This window comes from Thermobia domestica, chromosome 16, assembly GCF_964235325.1.
Source record: "Thermobia domestica chromosome 16, izTheDome1.hap1.1, whole genome shotgun sequence".
Lineage (NCBI taxonomy): Eukaryota > Metazoa > Arthropoda > Insecta > Zygentoma > Lepismatidae > Thermobia > Thermobia domestica.
The window spans coordinates 34,011,484-34,026,555 of record NC_137469.1 but is presented as its reverse complement, the minus strand read 5'-3'; the positions used below and the strand labels follow the sequence as shown (position 1 = coordinate 34,026,555).

The window sequence follows — 15,072 nt, the reverse complement described above, 5'->3', positions numbered from 1 at the left end:
ATATTGACTATATGTGAAGTCAACAAGAAATTGAATAATAGAAAGATTAATAATTTGCATATATTGGACATATTTTTGATGATATAAAAAAGGATTAAAATATAAATTAGTAATTTAGAATTAGTATTGAGTTCTAGAAATTGTTGGAGTATGTACTTATTATTGTATGGTGTGTTTGCTATCATCAGGATTGATAATAAACTTAATTAAATAAGTATTAAACATTATTACGAAAGGGATATTTGAGATTTGATTATTTAGTTTTTGATCACTGCCACCCTGCTTATGTTTTCAACAACATGTTTGTATCTTCCCTTCGGTTGTTTAAATTACAATATTGTAAAAAAGACTATGCTTCTCATTTTTGATCACTAATCAGTGCACTGACATAGCTAGGAAGAGCCGATGATTTCAATGTAATATTTACTGTTATCAAAGAATTATACTGATTTATCTACCAGTCGTAGGTGTTAAAATGATTTAATATGTCTTGAGCTAACTTTTCTTCTTTTTATTTCCTATTATTTCATTTTGCAATATATTTCTTTCACCGAAATTTCCCGTACCTATTAATGACGAGAAACTGGAATATGCATAAAAACTGAATCATATTGGAGCAAGAAAAATTGGATCGTCTGGGCTTTGGGTTGCTTGCTGTGGTATAGAGCAAGTTTTTCTATAATTTTCGTGTTTTTTTTTCCAGACCATGAGCTGTATGAAATTAGGAATATATTTATCAAGGAAAGCAGTATATCCCGGGGAGGTTAGTATTGCAAAATGATATATCTTATTTATTTGTTGTAATTGAGTTTCATTAAAATAATTTCTTAACACAGGCCTACTTCGTATAGATTATGTTTACGAGATCAAATTGATACAAGCTGTAAGGTCATATTGCTTAATGAAAATACCAATCTTTCTACTTTTCTTTTCGCGAATAGTATGGTACAGGATGAGAATATGCTCGCAAGTAAAGTACGAAGGATTAAATCACCGAAGAGGCTACGTTCAGATGATGGGGGCTAGAAGTACGTAAAATTTACAGGAGAAATGAGAATGTGGCAAGTCTTTACTTTAGGCAAGGCAGTGACAAATTAGCCCTATCTTAACCTAACCTAACATTAACAGAAATTAGCGAAATTTTAACATTTTCTTTGAAATAAGGCTGGTCCTCTACAACTAAACATAGACCAATATCAGGTACAGCACTTTCAGTAAGCTTGTTGAGGCAAGCCTTTACTTCAGACAATTCATTTATTGTTGATTCAATTGTGATATGGTTAATTTAATTCATTTCTTGAAAACTTATCTGTGCCACTTGTAAAGTCGGGAAAAATGGAATTCGATGCAAATACACTATATACATCCATACATAATGCTGTATTTACTCCTTAAAAAAAAAGAAAAATGTGCTTCTAGTACTTTTAACGTCCTTTCTTAGAGAGGAGTTGAATTCCTTTGTGTAGATTCACTTTAGGAAGACTGAACAGTTACGGGTGTAAGCACAGAGCGTTCGGTATGCCAGAAAAGTAATGGTTAAAATGCACAATCTAACTACGCTTGGTGGCCGTTGGAAACGAGAATTGTATCCAACCAGAATAAGGGGCAGGAAGAAACTGGTGGACCCGCGGAGGGGACGTCCACTTTAAGCAGGTGCATTAACAATGGTGGATATGCGCGTAAACGAAGATAGTTATAAAAACAGTATTAAATACTACTACTACTACTGTACATTTTAAAAGTGTATGGTAGCATATAGTTAAAAAAATAAAATCCCTGGCTTTTAATTTCATATTTGCACAGGGACGTACTATTACAGTTTATCGTTACACATCATCAGTTGACACATTGCATATTTGTTGTCTTTCTTCGTTTTTACACATGTCATAGGGAAGTCGCTCACGTTTTGGTTACTTATGTAGTATTCTTTTAAAATAACGTTATACATTTTTTCTGTAAATTTTAAAAATCTACGCATCCATAATCTACAGGCAGCTGTAAATATGTATTTACTCTCTCTGTTTAAAGTGTTGCCAGATTGGGGAAAAATCGCTAAATGTAAGGGATTCGATTTCAAGACTGCAGCATAAAACCCCCTTTCCGATTGGCGACATTTTTTGGTGATTTTTAATTCGAAAAACATGTTCTTTTCTTTTTCTTTTTTTGTGTGTGTTAATCAGCACAAAGTATCATGCTGAACTAGATGTGGCCGTGGTGGCTCAGTGGTAGAACGTTCACGTCTGGTGTATGGGGTCCTTGGTTCGATCCTAGCTCGCGCCAAGTAAACTTTGAGGCGGACAAGCACCGTGTGCGTAGGTTTTCTCGGGGTTCTCCCGTTTCCTCCCACTTTCTTCATTCTACCATTTCATTTATTTCTCATAATCAAAGTCTCCTTTAGCCTAGCCGTCATAAGCGCGGAACGTGAAACTTAAATATTTCATTTCATTTTTTCATGCTGTACTAATTTACGGAACCATATATGAATTCATGAGTTACACAGTTCTTTCATCACGAAACGCACAGATTATATCAATGCATAACAATTTGACAGATCATGGTTAAGTTTTTCTATCTTACGTTTTTACGTAATGCCAAGGTTATGAATGAGCTAAGAGGTCAGCGTGCGCGCCTGTGGTGTGGGAGCCCCAGGTTCGATTTTCGGAGGGAGCTTATGTGGTTCGGATTCCACGTTAATCAGTAGGCCCACGTCTCATATGGCCTTGCTGCTGAACGGAACGTTAAAATCAACTCAATTCGATCAAGGTTATGAACGACGGTGCTTACCATTAACATGGGCTCTGAGCTACAAAGTGACTTGAATACATTGCAGTCTGCGGGTGCACAGCCCATGCAGTATAGGCTGTTCCTCATCACACGATGTCATCTCGAAGAAAGTTAGTAGACAGGACCATGTCACTGGTCCCAACCAACTTTATTTGGTGTTAACGGGCATTGAGATCAAGAGGTTTAGGAGTAAGGGGGCGGTGTTATGGCAGTTATTATTTGCCTATTGTGAAAGATCGTTGTTGTTGTGTTACATTATGGTTACTGTTTTCTCTCAGTTCGAAAATTTAAAGGACTGTTATCAACATTGAAAATAATTACAAAATGCTGTAACGATTATTTTAATGATATACAGTAGACTCCCGTGTATCTGGCTTAATGTGGCGGAAGGGCAGGTCGGATAACAAAAATAGTCGGATATGTCGGAGTTCTATGAATTCATTTCTTCCCTCTCCCCCATACCAGAAGACAAAGATTTTACACCAAAATTCACTGTTATAATACAATATGTATTTTCTCACTTCTTATTTGGCTCTGTGCTGGTAGTTTATAAATGTTTATGTACTGCACTGCACGTTTCAAGAATTTATTAGAGAAAAAGCAAGTTAAAGAATACGTAGAGTATATGTAAACTATTCGCATTTTAACATAAATTCTGTAATGCCTAACTTAGCCTAAATACAGAAAACATAAACAAAACATTAACGTAAATCGTAGGCCTAATTCTTAAGAAAATTGATTCAAACTGATTTTACAGTACACAGATATGAAAAGGTCGTCGTAAGATAAGAGTCAAAACTTAGTTTTTAGTTTTTGAAAAAGTCCTTAATAGATGACTTCTGCATTTTACCTCTCTTCCGCGATGGGATGTCCCTTCTCGTACGCAAACAGATGTCATCAGCTGGCGTCGCTTCCTCCTGCTGATTGATATACTCCCTCAATCGTCTTGAGCCCTTCCGAATGTGGGATGAGATTTTTTCTGTCATCTAAAGGTTCCTACTCCTTACGCCCGCTTCCAATGCCTTGACAATGTTGTCAATACAACGCCTTGTCTTCCTCATTTAATTACATAAAAAAAAAAAAAAAAAAAAAAAACCGGTGAATAGTACGGAGGCCGGATACTCGGGAGTCTACTGTACTTATATTTGCTAATGGAAGCTATAGGATACATACCACATAAAGAAATGTAGAACCTACGTATAGCTTCAAAATATATTATTTGACTTGTGTAAATGAGTGTTAAAACTGGCTTATTTAAGAGAAGTTTAATCAGGGTGGATTGATTAAATCAGTCTGATTTAAATCACTTGATTTTTTAAAATAAAATTCGTTGATTTAAATCAAATTCCGAAATAATTTAAAGTGAAAATAAGTAAAGTCTCTTTTCTGTTCTGTTATTTCGTTTATGGAAGATGATAATCATAATACAATGAGACTCAAATGTACATTAGGTACAACATAGTATGAAAACAAGTGTCATGCAGAGGATGATTAGGGAAAATCCCGTTTTCAACGGTAATAGGGCAATCCTGTTTTCCTCTCTACGTAACATTGGGTTTATATTGTAAATCGTTAACTATTCCAACGGGGAAATCACCATCGACATGTAAGACGAAGATTCTTTTGTGTGCCCGTCTATATATTTGTTCCCAGATAATACGACGTATTTAGAAGTGTCCTATCTCCTCTCCGAATTTTTTTTTAGATTTTATAACTTTAGGCAAAATTTATGTATTTCGTGCCGCAAGCTACTTACAATTTCCTTAAAATATGCCCCTGCCAAATATCAGTAACTATTGTGGAAAAAAAGATAAGAATTGCTGTACTTTTTCCTTACCGCTTAACCTTTTAAATTATATCACCTATTTTCAGGTGATGGAATAAAATCTTCATTATTCGATTAAAAAAGTACCAATAAAGCTTTTTATTTCGTTTTTTCAGGACTGAAGGCATTGTAGAGCACGTTACACATGCTTTCACGCCTCTCTGCGTCGAGACATAGGCTGTGATGTCGTCATAAATTTAAAAAGAGATATTTTTTGTTGTACCTATCTTTATTATTTTTTTGGCGGGCATACATTTTGCATTCAGAAGACTGAAATTCTGCACACTCGTCCAGGACACCCTTAGTATTTTTCAGATTATTTCAGATCTCTGCTTGAAAACAGGGGTGTTCAGAGGGGCAAAAATTTAAAGAAAATTGGATATTTTTAACAAAAAATAGCTTTTTCCGCGATTTTCCCGCCTAAGATGGAGCCATATGAATGGTACCATCTGATAGGCTGTTCTATTCTGAAGAGAATGATGTACGAACCATGATCTTAGGATAAATAGGGATGGCTCAGGAAACTGTTACCTGAGATCCTGTTTTATACGGGAATCTGGGGTATTTTCGGGATATTATTTCTCGCGGGCTTACTTTTGCATCTAGAAGTTTGAAATTTTGAACTCTCATTCACTGCACCCCTTAGTATTTTTCAGATTTGTTTAAGATCTTTGCCTTTAAACAGAGGCGGTACAGAGGGGTAAATAGTAAAAAAGTGGATATTTCTTAACAGAAAATCCCTTTTTTCGTGATTTTCCAGCCCCAGATAGCCTACACGATGGAGACATTTGAATGGTACCGTTTGAAACTGTTTTATTCTGAGGAGAATAATGTACAAATCATGATTCTAGGATAAATAGGGATGCCTGGAAATTTTTATATTGCATCCGGGTCATCTGGGGTATTGTGGTTGTTCTTATATCATTGTTAACTATTTTTACCGCCCTTACTATTCAAGATAGAAGCTTGGAATTTTGTACATACATTTAGTACACTCTTACTGTTTCCCAGTTGATTTTGAGATCTGTGCGTTAACAGAAGGGATCAAAATTAAAAAGAAATCCCTTCTCTCAAAATTTTCCGCTTCAGGGACATGATAGAGAAAATGTGAATGTTACCCTTTTAAAGGCTGTTCTATTCTGAAGAAAATGAGGTATGAATCATTTATCCTAGGATAAATAGGGATGATGCTTGACTGAAAGTCTATAATTTACCAAAAAAAAAAAAATTAAAATTGTTAAGAAACATTGTTTCAGATTGATATAGGTTAACAGTTGGGGATTAATTCAAAATTCAACCCCAATACTTTCACTTAAATGGCATAATTGGCACTTAATACTAATTTGTAATGCTTTTTCTTCAGTTCGCGACATGTATTATACGAGGAGAAAGATTTGATTTAAATAAAAAAAAAAATCATCAAAAATGATTTTTAAAAAATCATGATTTTTTCCCACCCTGAGTTTATTACAAAATACAATGTATTCAAGTTATTTGTTTTTCTGTTTTTTAAAAAAACTTTTGCTTTGTATATTATAGGTAATCTCATTTGCAGCAATAAAGGAAATTAAAAAATGATAAAGTGTTCTACATTTCTTATTTCCGTCTCTTTATTTTATAAATAATAAACCATGTTAATTAATGAAATAAAAGAACGTTTTTCTTAAATAATATAACAACCCGTACACTGCTAATGTATTCATCCATACGATAAGGTTTGAGAGCCACTCCTGTCTCTCTTCCTTAGTGCTCAATGTACAAAGAGCAATGTAATCGCAAAACTCACATAATTATTCGACATTGAATGTACATACAGACAGTCCTCGTTAGGTAAAAAATCCTGGAACGATCTGTTTACATAAGTCGAGGACTGTATGTATGTATATTCGAGGTATGTCTTTTTGTTAAAGAAAAGAGGTGAAGCCATCACGAAGGTGCAATCGATAGAGCTATATAATGTATTATATATATATATATATATATATATATATATATATATATATATATATAAACCTCCATTGGGTCTTTAACAACATTCAGACATTTTCCACAAATCTCGAACACTACGCTTTATAAAAAAAATCTAATACTGCATAACGGAGGAGTTCTTTTAGCTCTTGCGAACCACTGCAAATTTCATTGCTATCCCTTGGGGTCCCGGGTTCGATCCCAGCCCCCGCCAAGTGATCTTTGTGGTGGACAAACACCGTGTGCGTGGGTTTTCTCGGGGTTCTCCCGTTTCCTCCCACTTTCTTCATTCCACCATTTCATTCTTTACTCATCATCACCGTCTCCTTTAGCCTAACCTGCATAATCGTGGGACGTAAAACTCAAATATTTCATTTCACTTTTTGTCATTGCTATCCATGTGACTGTTAAGGAAATAAATAAACCCATTGATGCAAATAAACAAATTTCACTATCCCCCCCCCCCCAAAAAAAAATACTAGCCCCACATCCCACAATAAAAATAATTTACTTATCTTCGGTGTGATATTAAATACTCGCCCACGCCGATGCATCCCTGAAATAAACGATTTTTTTTTCTAGATTCTTTTCGGAAACAAAATGTTCATGTATTATGAACAAATGCTTATATAAGGGGTTTAAAAAGTGGATTATTTCCGAGAAAATGTTCAATATCGACTATGGCGCTGCATTGCTAGACTGCAGCTGATATCGATTTTATTGAACCAGTTTTGCTCCTCACGACACATTATAGTCATTATCCCGTTTAAATCACCTGTTAAATTTGGATTAAATTTTGACTATAAAAACTGATTCATCCTATGTTTGATTATCTCGTTCCTTTTAAGTAGACTAAAACAGTGTTTTTATTACTATGAAGATTATATTGAATAAGATAATTTGAGTATCTGATAATAATTCAACACTTTTTTGTTTTCAACCATAGTTAACATAGATTTTGAGTTCCTTTATTTCATTAACCGCCAGACGGATAAGAATGGAACTTGGTATTATTTGCAGCAGATAGAAGTGCTTCATTATGCAGTGTTGAAAATTTTTCTGTAAGTATAGTTTTCGAGGTTCGCGGAAAAATATTTGAGAGAGCTATTTCGATCTTCTTTCCTGGCGAAGTCTCCAACTGCTCTTGTTACTTCCAGGCTTGCTAATGAAAGTAAACTAGTGTTATTCGTTCTCATCGTGATTATGTTATTACACCGTGTAATTTATTTCTTGTGCCGATATAAAATCTTCTATGAATTTTACAAGTGATAAAAAAAAATAGGGTCAAACTTTATTAAATAAATAATAATTGCTACAAATATGAATTTCAGCTTCACAGATTATGCTGTGGATTAAGGAGGTATGTTACTCAGCAAACGAGCCCAACTAGCACAAAAAGTAAAGGAACAGCAGGTGCTGCGTCTACTCCAAAAGTTGCTGATGTTCCAGGATTAAGCCAAAGAGTTTGCAATGTGCCTTCTGGAGGTATGATTTTATTTCATGTTTGCCTTTTTTTCTTATTTTCTCATAAACAGTTTTGAGTACTTTGGGAGAAGCTGTGTAATGCTGCTCTGTTCAAAACGTTTATCTTTGATGTTATTACTGCGGATCAAACTCTTAATGGTATACATAAAATTACCAAATTTCAAAGATATATTCAACAAGGGTAAATATCATTGGCTGGAAGTTACAGCATTAATTCACTTTCAACATTGCTGATTTATTATGTAGATTGGAAATATGTTTTCTTTTCACTTTTTTACAAGATCTATATTTACAATAAACTGAAATTCATGTGGGAATTATAACTAAAGTTTTAATTTAGTGCTTGAGTATAATACACAATATGGTTGAGGTGGCTCAGTGGTAGAGCGTTTGTCTCTGGTGTGTGGGGTTCTTGGTTTGTTCCCAGCTCGCACCAAGTGAGCTTTGTGGTGGACAAACACCTGTGCGTGGGTTTTCTCGGGGTTCTCCAGTTTCTTCCCACTTTCTTCACTCCACCATTTCATTCATTTCTCATCATCACCGTCTCCTTTAGCCTAGCCGGCATAACTGTGGGACATAAAACTTAAAGATTTCATTTTACAATAGTTACGTCTGGTTAAATATAGTGTATTTGTGTCTTTTTCGTTACATAGAAGCGTGTTTTTTGTTAGGACACATAAATAGTCGTACGGACGATTTTCTGCTTTAGTAACATTTACCTTTCTACATGATTCCAGTAGAACACAAGTTTCTAGCCTTATTTACGTGGCGTCCTCATTCGTAAACTCCCTCCCTTCTTCCTGCACGTTGGTCCTGCACGTGAGCTCCTCTGGGCTTTAGATGCAAGAAATGAATTCTCAGAGCTTCAGAATGCTCTTAGTTGGTAAGATTTTGAAGTACATGGCGGTAGCATTTTGTACTCACATTTGAAAATTTTGTAAAAGATATTAGTTTGCATACTTACTCAGTGTTCAATGACATAGAATGCAATAGACGGCATTACGAAAACTTGACCGTGTTTGCGTTTGTTTGTGAGTAGTTAAAATTCCTCCACCGATTGTGAAATACGCACTTGATTCGTTTTCTCAGTGCCAAAGTCGTGAAAGCAGCTGGAAATCATCACTGGATTAGTAAAGTGTATGGAGAAAACTTTATGAGCAGAAATTAGTTAGAGCTTTTAAAGATGGCTGCACGAATGTTCGTGATGAGAAACGGAGTGGGTGACCTTCTGTCATGACTGAAAACTCGGTGCAGAAAATTGACGAAGAAGTTAAAAAGAACAGATACTTTACAATTTCGTTGCGTATACTTCTATGTTTATCATATAATCGGAGATAATTGAATGCACTGAGAGACGTTTTTGTCATCTTTTTATTTTCTATCTTCGATAAATTAACAGTGCCAGTACTGAGCTGTACTTAATTCAGCAATGAGCGAGAAGTGACGACTGCTTGTCGACGTGGCAGCTGCGTGGGCGCAGCGTTTTGCCGCCTGTGTGTGATCGCGCTAAGAGTTTTCACGAGCTACATATTTTTGACGGAATTCCCCTGTACTTTTCAACAAAATTATTTTTAAAATAATGATGCTTAACATACTTATGTAACTTCCTGCACTACACCAATGTCGCAACAATGTGTAGCAGACAGGTCTGTGTTTTTTGCGTGGCAAAGAGTGAAGTCAGGTCTCGCGAATTCTAGTGTGTTCATTACTAAGATCGTGGTGAGTGTAGTACAGAATGTCTCAAAAGAAATGCAACCGAAACTTTGATCAAGTATATTTTGTGAAGTAATAGAGACGTGATTTTTGTGACAAAAGTTAGCGCTGTCGATGGAGCTATTTTGAGAATAAACCCAATGAGACAAACCATAATGTTGAATTCTAGTAATTGTTTAAGTGATCAGAAATGCAATTTGCAATTTTTTTGAGTTGACAACTCATCAATCAACTCAAAAAATAGCAAATTGCTTATAATCAATTGCGAAGAACAGAAAAAAAATAATAATCGCGGTAATTCTGAATTTAAATGTTTAGTACGCATCAATATTTATCGGTTGGGACAAAGACTGCATGTTATTTTGTAACGTTAACAGTTGTAAAGACTATTTTTATAACAATAATATTACCACAAGTGTAACTCATCCTCGTATATGTTGGGCAATGTGACTTATCAATAAAATAATAAATTGATTTTGTTGCAAAAATACGATAAAAATAAGTACTCACCTGTAGCTTGCAACCCGCACGGGCAGGGAGAAAAATACACGACTGTTTATTCGCGGTGGTATTTTGCTTTGGGTTAGGTGTTTACAGAATTTCATTGTATGTTGTGTTATGTTGTGTTTCTTTGATTATTGACATTGTTTTTGTTACAGTGCCGTATTTCGTCGAAGGGAGAACACGCATTATTGATTTTTATTTTCAAACCTATTTGTATGAAGCGGTTAGAGTATGATTTGAAGAAATCTTTCCCTACTCAATAGTTTTAGACAAAAGCAAAATATAGTGTCTTGTGCAACGATTTCATGAGACTGGTTCTGTCTGTGAGAAGCCTCGCCCAGGAAGACCTAATGTACTAACTGCAGAGGCCATTCACAATGTAGAGGTACGAATGACAGATTCTCCAAGGAAGTATATTCGAAAACTTGCAGCTCAATCCGAACTCTCACTTACAATTACCGCTCATAGAGCCATGCACAACTTCAAAATGCACCCTTACAGAATTCATACTGTACAAGAACTAAGGAAAAATGAGAATGAAGCACGAGTAAGTTACTGTCATTAGTTCAATTCCTTAGTTAGTGATAATGGTGTAGCTATATTGGATAAGGTCTTTTGTACCGACGAAGTGTAGTTTCATTTGAATGGTTACATAAATAACCAGAACTCTCGTTATTGGTCCACCGAAAATCCACATGCATTATATGAAATTCCGCTTCATCCTCAGAAGGTCGATGTGGGTGTGTGATAACGTGACGACGTATTGTAGCACCTCTCGTTTTCAATATAACTAGGGAAAGCTTTGTCTTTCGAGATTTAATTATGCAATTTATTTTCTTATTAAAAGGCAATGAGCAAGACGGAGCCACGTGTCACACCTCTAATGAAATTTCAGAAATGTTGGAAGAGTTCTTTGGTGATCGCACAATATCCATAAACTTGTTTCCTGCCCGCTCTGCAGACTTAACATCGCCTGACTTTTTTCTCTGGGGTTTCTTGAAGGGAAAGGTGTACGAAAACAACCCTAGAACGATAAACAGAAGTGAAAGCAATTACCAGGAACACCATTTGCAAAAGTTTCACGGAACACGATAAGGCGCGTAAAGTTGTGTCTGCAAGAACGTGGTAGCCATTTTGAACACTTACTATAAAGCGCTTTCTTCCTTTCTTCAAGCCAGTACGGATTGCCAGCTGCAAGTAAGTAATTATTTTTATTTTTTCTTATTGTTATTTATTTATTTATTTATTTATTATTATTATTATTGTTATTATTATTATTATTATTATTTTGCAAAAATCAATTTATTATTTTATTGATAAATCACATTGTCCAACATGTGCGAGCATGAGTTACATCTATGATAGTAATTTTGCTGGAACATTGTTACCAGAATGCGCTATTTTATTTTAAAAAATACGTTTTTTGTGAGTACATAAAAAAATAGTCTTTGCAATTGTCAACGCTGCAAAATGGCATGCAGTTTTCGTCCCATCCGATAAATATTGATGCGTACTAAACATTTACTTTAAGAATTACCGCGATTAATTCGTTTTCTCTGTTCCTCACAACTGATTATAAGTAATTTGCAAATTTTTTGAATTGCACTTCTGGTCATTTCTGGTCTGAACTAGAATTTAACGTGACGATTTGTCTCATTTGTTTTATTCTGAAAATAGCCCCATAGACAACGATAACTTTTGTCACAAAAATCATGTCTCTATCGTTCTTACTTCAAAAAATATACTCGATCAAAGTTTGGGTTCATGTCTTTTGGGACACTCTGTACTTCACGTCTTGTTACGTTCTTTACTTGATAAATGTGATACTAACATTTCAATTATCTTTCTGTCTATTTCAGAAGTAGCACCTGGGATATCAAAGACAGGAGAATATAAGAACCCTGAATATTTTTGTTACAATGAAATGTCATGGGTAGACGCCGAAATAGAAATGGCCAAGTATAGGTTGCCAAGGATATCAAACAAAAGCTAAGCTGTGTTAGTGACTATAGACTACTTTGTCATCAGTAATTTGTTTGTGATGTGCTGAATAATAATGAACTTGTAGGAAACGATAGCTTTTCTGCTGTGTATAATACATATAATGTAAATACAATTAAAATAAAATTGTAACTGTTTAGCAAATAATCTGTTTTACTTCATCTATTGTATAACTGTTCGTAGGTATATGCTAATTGTGTTTAAGATACTGTGCAATATGTGGGAGATGCAATGTTTTGAGATAGAGTCTGTACAAACTCAGTTGACTTCTATGGTGGGTGGGAGTACTGCAGTTAATCGTACTAAGTGTGGATAATACGAGGTCCAACTCATAAGTCATGACAACTTTTTTTCCTCATGAACTGAAAATAATATAAAAAATCTAAGATATACATTGGAAAGCATTTGAGATGTACTTGCAAATGTTGCGATTAGATTGAGTATGTGCGCAGTGAGTAGATATGACCATGCACTCAAGTTCAGTCGTGACCCGGATTTTTTCCTAGGAAGCTGTCCTCTCTCGTAGTAGTGTAACAAGGCCAATGCAATTGCTTAGCGTTGCAATTATTTTTTCATCTCAGTGATTTGAAGGAGTATACACTGCCGTGCTTCAATTTTGCCGAACCCAAGAATGTTGTTCAGGATGTGAAGGTACACACTTCCTTGGCTAATTCTCGAGCAGTCCATTGACGATCCATCTCCAGAAGGGAAGCAAGAAGTTTGTGTGATTGTTTGTTTGGGATCATCCAAACAGCATTTCTGCCTTCCCGAAATAAATTCATTCATCACGCTACTGCTCGATACTGCAAGGTTTCGTCACCACATGCTCCACGCAGTCCTTGAAAACAGTCTGGTGCTGGTGCATTCCGACTACATGTCATTTCAATTTTGATCCATTCTTGTTGTTTTACTTCCGTAAATATCTTGTTAGGCTGTTGAGATTTCTACTTCTATGTCATGTTACTGAACTAGCTACCCGACCAAATAAAACATAATCGTCACCAATCGCCACACTTGGTTATCTAATGTTCCGTTATCATCTAACGAATACCTGGGGCTATAATTTGACTATACACACTAATTTTGTATATACAGGGTGATTCTTTTAAAACACGGATTTCATTTCTCCCATCATTCCTTGATCATTTGCCACAAACCGCATGAAAATCGGACTTCAGTTAGAAATTCTAGACACAAGTGAAATTCGTGTTGTATATATGCACACAATTCTGTACATTTAGAATTATCAATGTACTATTGTAATTGGTACTATGTATATGGTAATATATTTCTCTTTCATTCAATAAGTTTCAAATTCAATTTAAATGGAAACGTAGACCTGGAGAACCACTTCGTCGATAAACTAAGGATATAAATGAACTCTTAATGATCGAAATGCGTCTTGAGACAGATGGAAAGGACGCATTGTAGAGTTGTATGACGGTAAAACTAAACTGTATATTTTGGGTATTAAATAGCAAAGCAAAGTAAGGGAAAATGACAAAGAAATTGACTGATACAAGAATATATAGGGAAATGAAGAATGATAAGGTGCATAATTAACCGATTGCGCTTAAAAATATAGGAGAAATAAATATTCGGAATATTTAATCAAATATCAAAAAGTCGATTTAAGACTTACAGTAAGTTAAGAGAATTAGCCAAAAAGTCAAATGCAATATATGAAGACTATAGAAATACACTGGTGCAAACGCTTTAAGAACAACCTGTAGAAATTCATGGATCTGTCCTAAACAAGAAGAAGGAGATGATAATTGGTACTATTCGTAACATGGTACCAGTCATATTCTAACCGTGTTACAAAACCACATATAATTTTCCTTAGTAGAGCTTACAAATACCCCAAGCATCCCTAAAGAAACTGTTCGATCGCACAGCCGGTCTTACGGATGTTATATGTCTGTGTCAGATTGGGTCATTAACGAAGCTGGCTGCCGATCAGGCGTCATTCCACCATGCCCTACACGTGGGACTGAAGATGAAGCAGACTTAGAGTAGAAGGCATACACTGTAAAGCACACTGGGTTTACTTACTGATTCGGAGACGCACTTTATTCTGCTGGAAGATGGGACCCAGAAAGTCGGAGGATAGCAATGATGTCATAAATGCACGACGTACTAGACTTACTACCCTGAATTTAAAAAAAAAATAAAATAAAAATAAGTAGCTCTCTGCCCCTTCTCTTATACCAGAAAATGAAGTATAGGTCTTATATATCGAATGAAAAGATGCTAAATTTTTCCGCTCATCTGAGTTTACATATACACACACGGCCATCTGCACTCTCCAGCCTCCAGATAAAGGAAGTTACGTGCTCTTATAAAACTAGTCCGCGTACTTGTAACTGCTGTTTCACTCTTGTAAGTTTGGAAGATACACAGTCGTATAATTACACCAGTATAACAAGCGTATGAATAAGTATTATTAGTCTAGTAGCTTCGAGAAATAGTTCCCAGATAGAAAAAAATATGTATAATATACACAGGCTTATCTTCAACTTTAGGAGAGGCTACCATCTCCTGTGCTGTTAGAATCTATAGTATTCGTCAGAGCATTGTAATTTTAATCATAGTAACTACAGGTTTCTGGTTCCGCACGTGGTTAAAGCTGGGCTAGGTGCTAGAGAGGGGAGTCGGGTTTCGGGTAGGAGAAGGAAAAATTTCGAAAAGGTACTTACTGAAATTAAATAACAAGTTAAAATGTATTATTACACAAAAGTAGGTGCGTTCGGGGAGACCATGATATATGGCCTACCTAATTTCTGCGTTTT

At 35.4% G+C, this 15,072-nt stretch overlaps 1 protein-coding gene across 1 annotated transcript; it reads left to right on the top strand.

Annotated features, from left to right (window-relative positions):
- Nucleotides 1–602: 602 nt before the first annotated feature.
- On the top strand, nt 603–12,427 carry LOC145672985 (uncharacterized). Its single transcript, XM_081742272.1, has 3 exons — nt 603–763; nt 7,909–8,062; nt 12,139–12,427. The coding sequence occupies exons 1-3, from the start codon at nt 707–709 to the stop codon at nt 12,270–12,272; spliced, it is 345 nt and encodes a 114-aa protein (XP_081598398.1). The 5' UTR covers nt 603–706; the 3' UTR covers nt 12,273–12,427.
- The last annotated feature ends 2,645 nt before the right edge of the window (nt 12,428–15,072 follow it).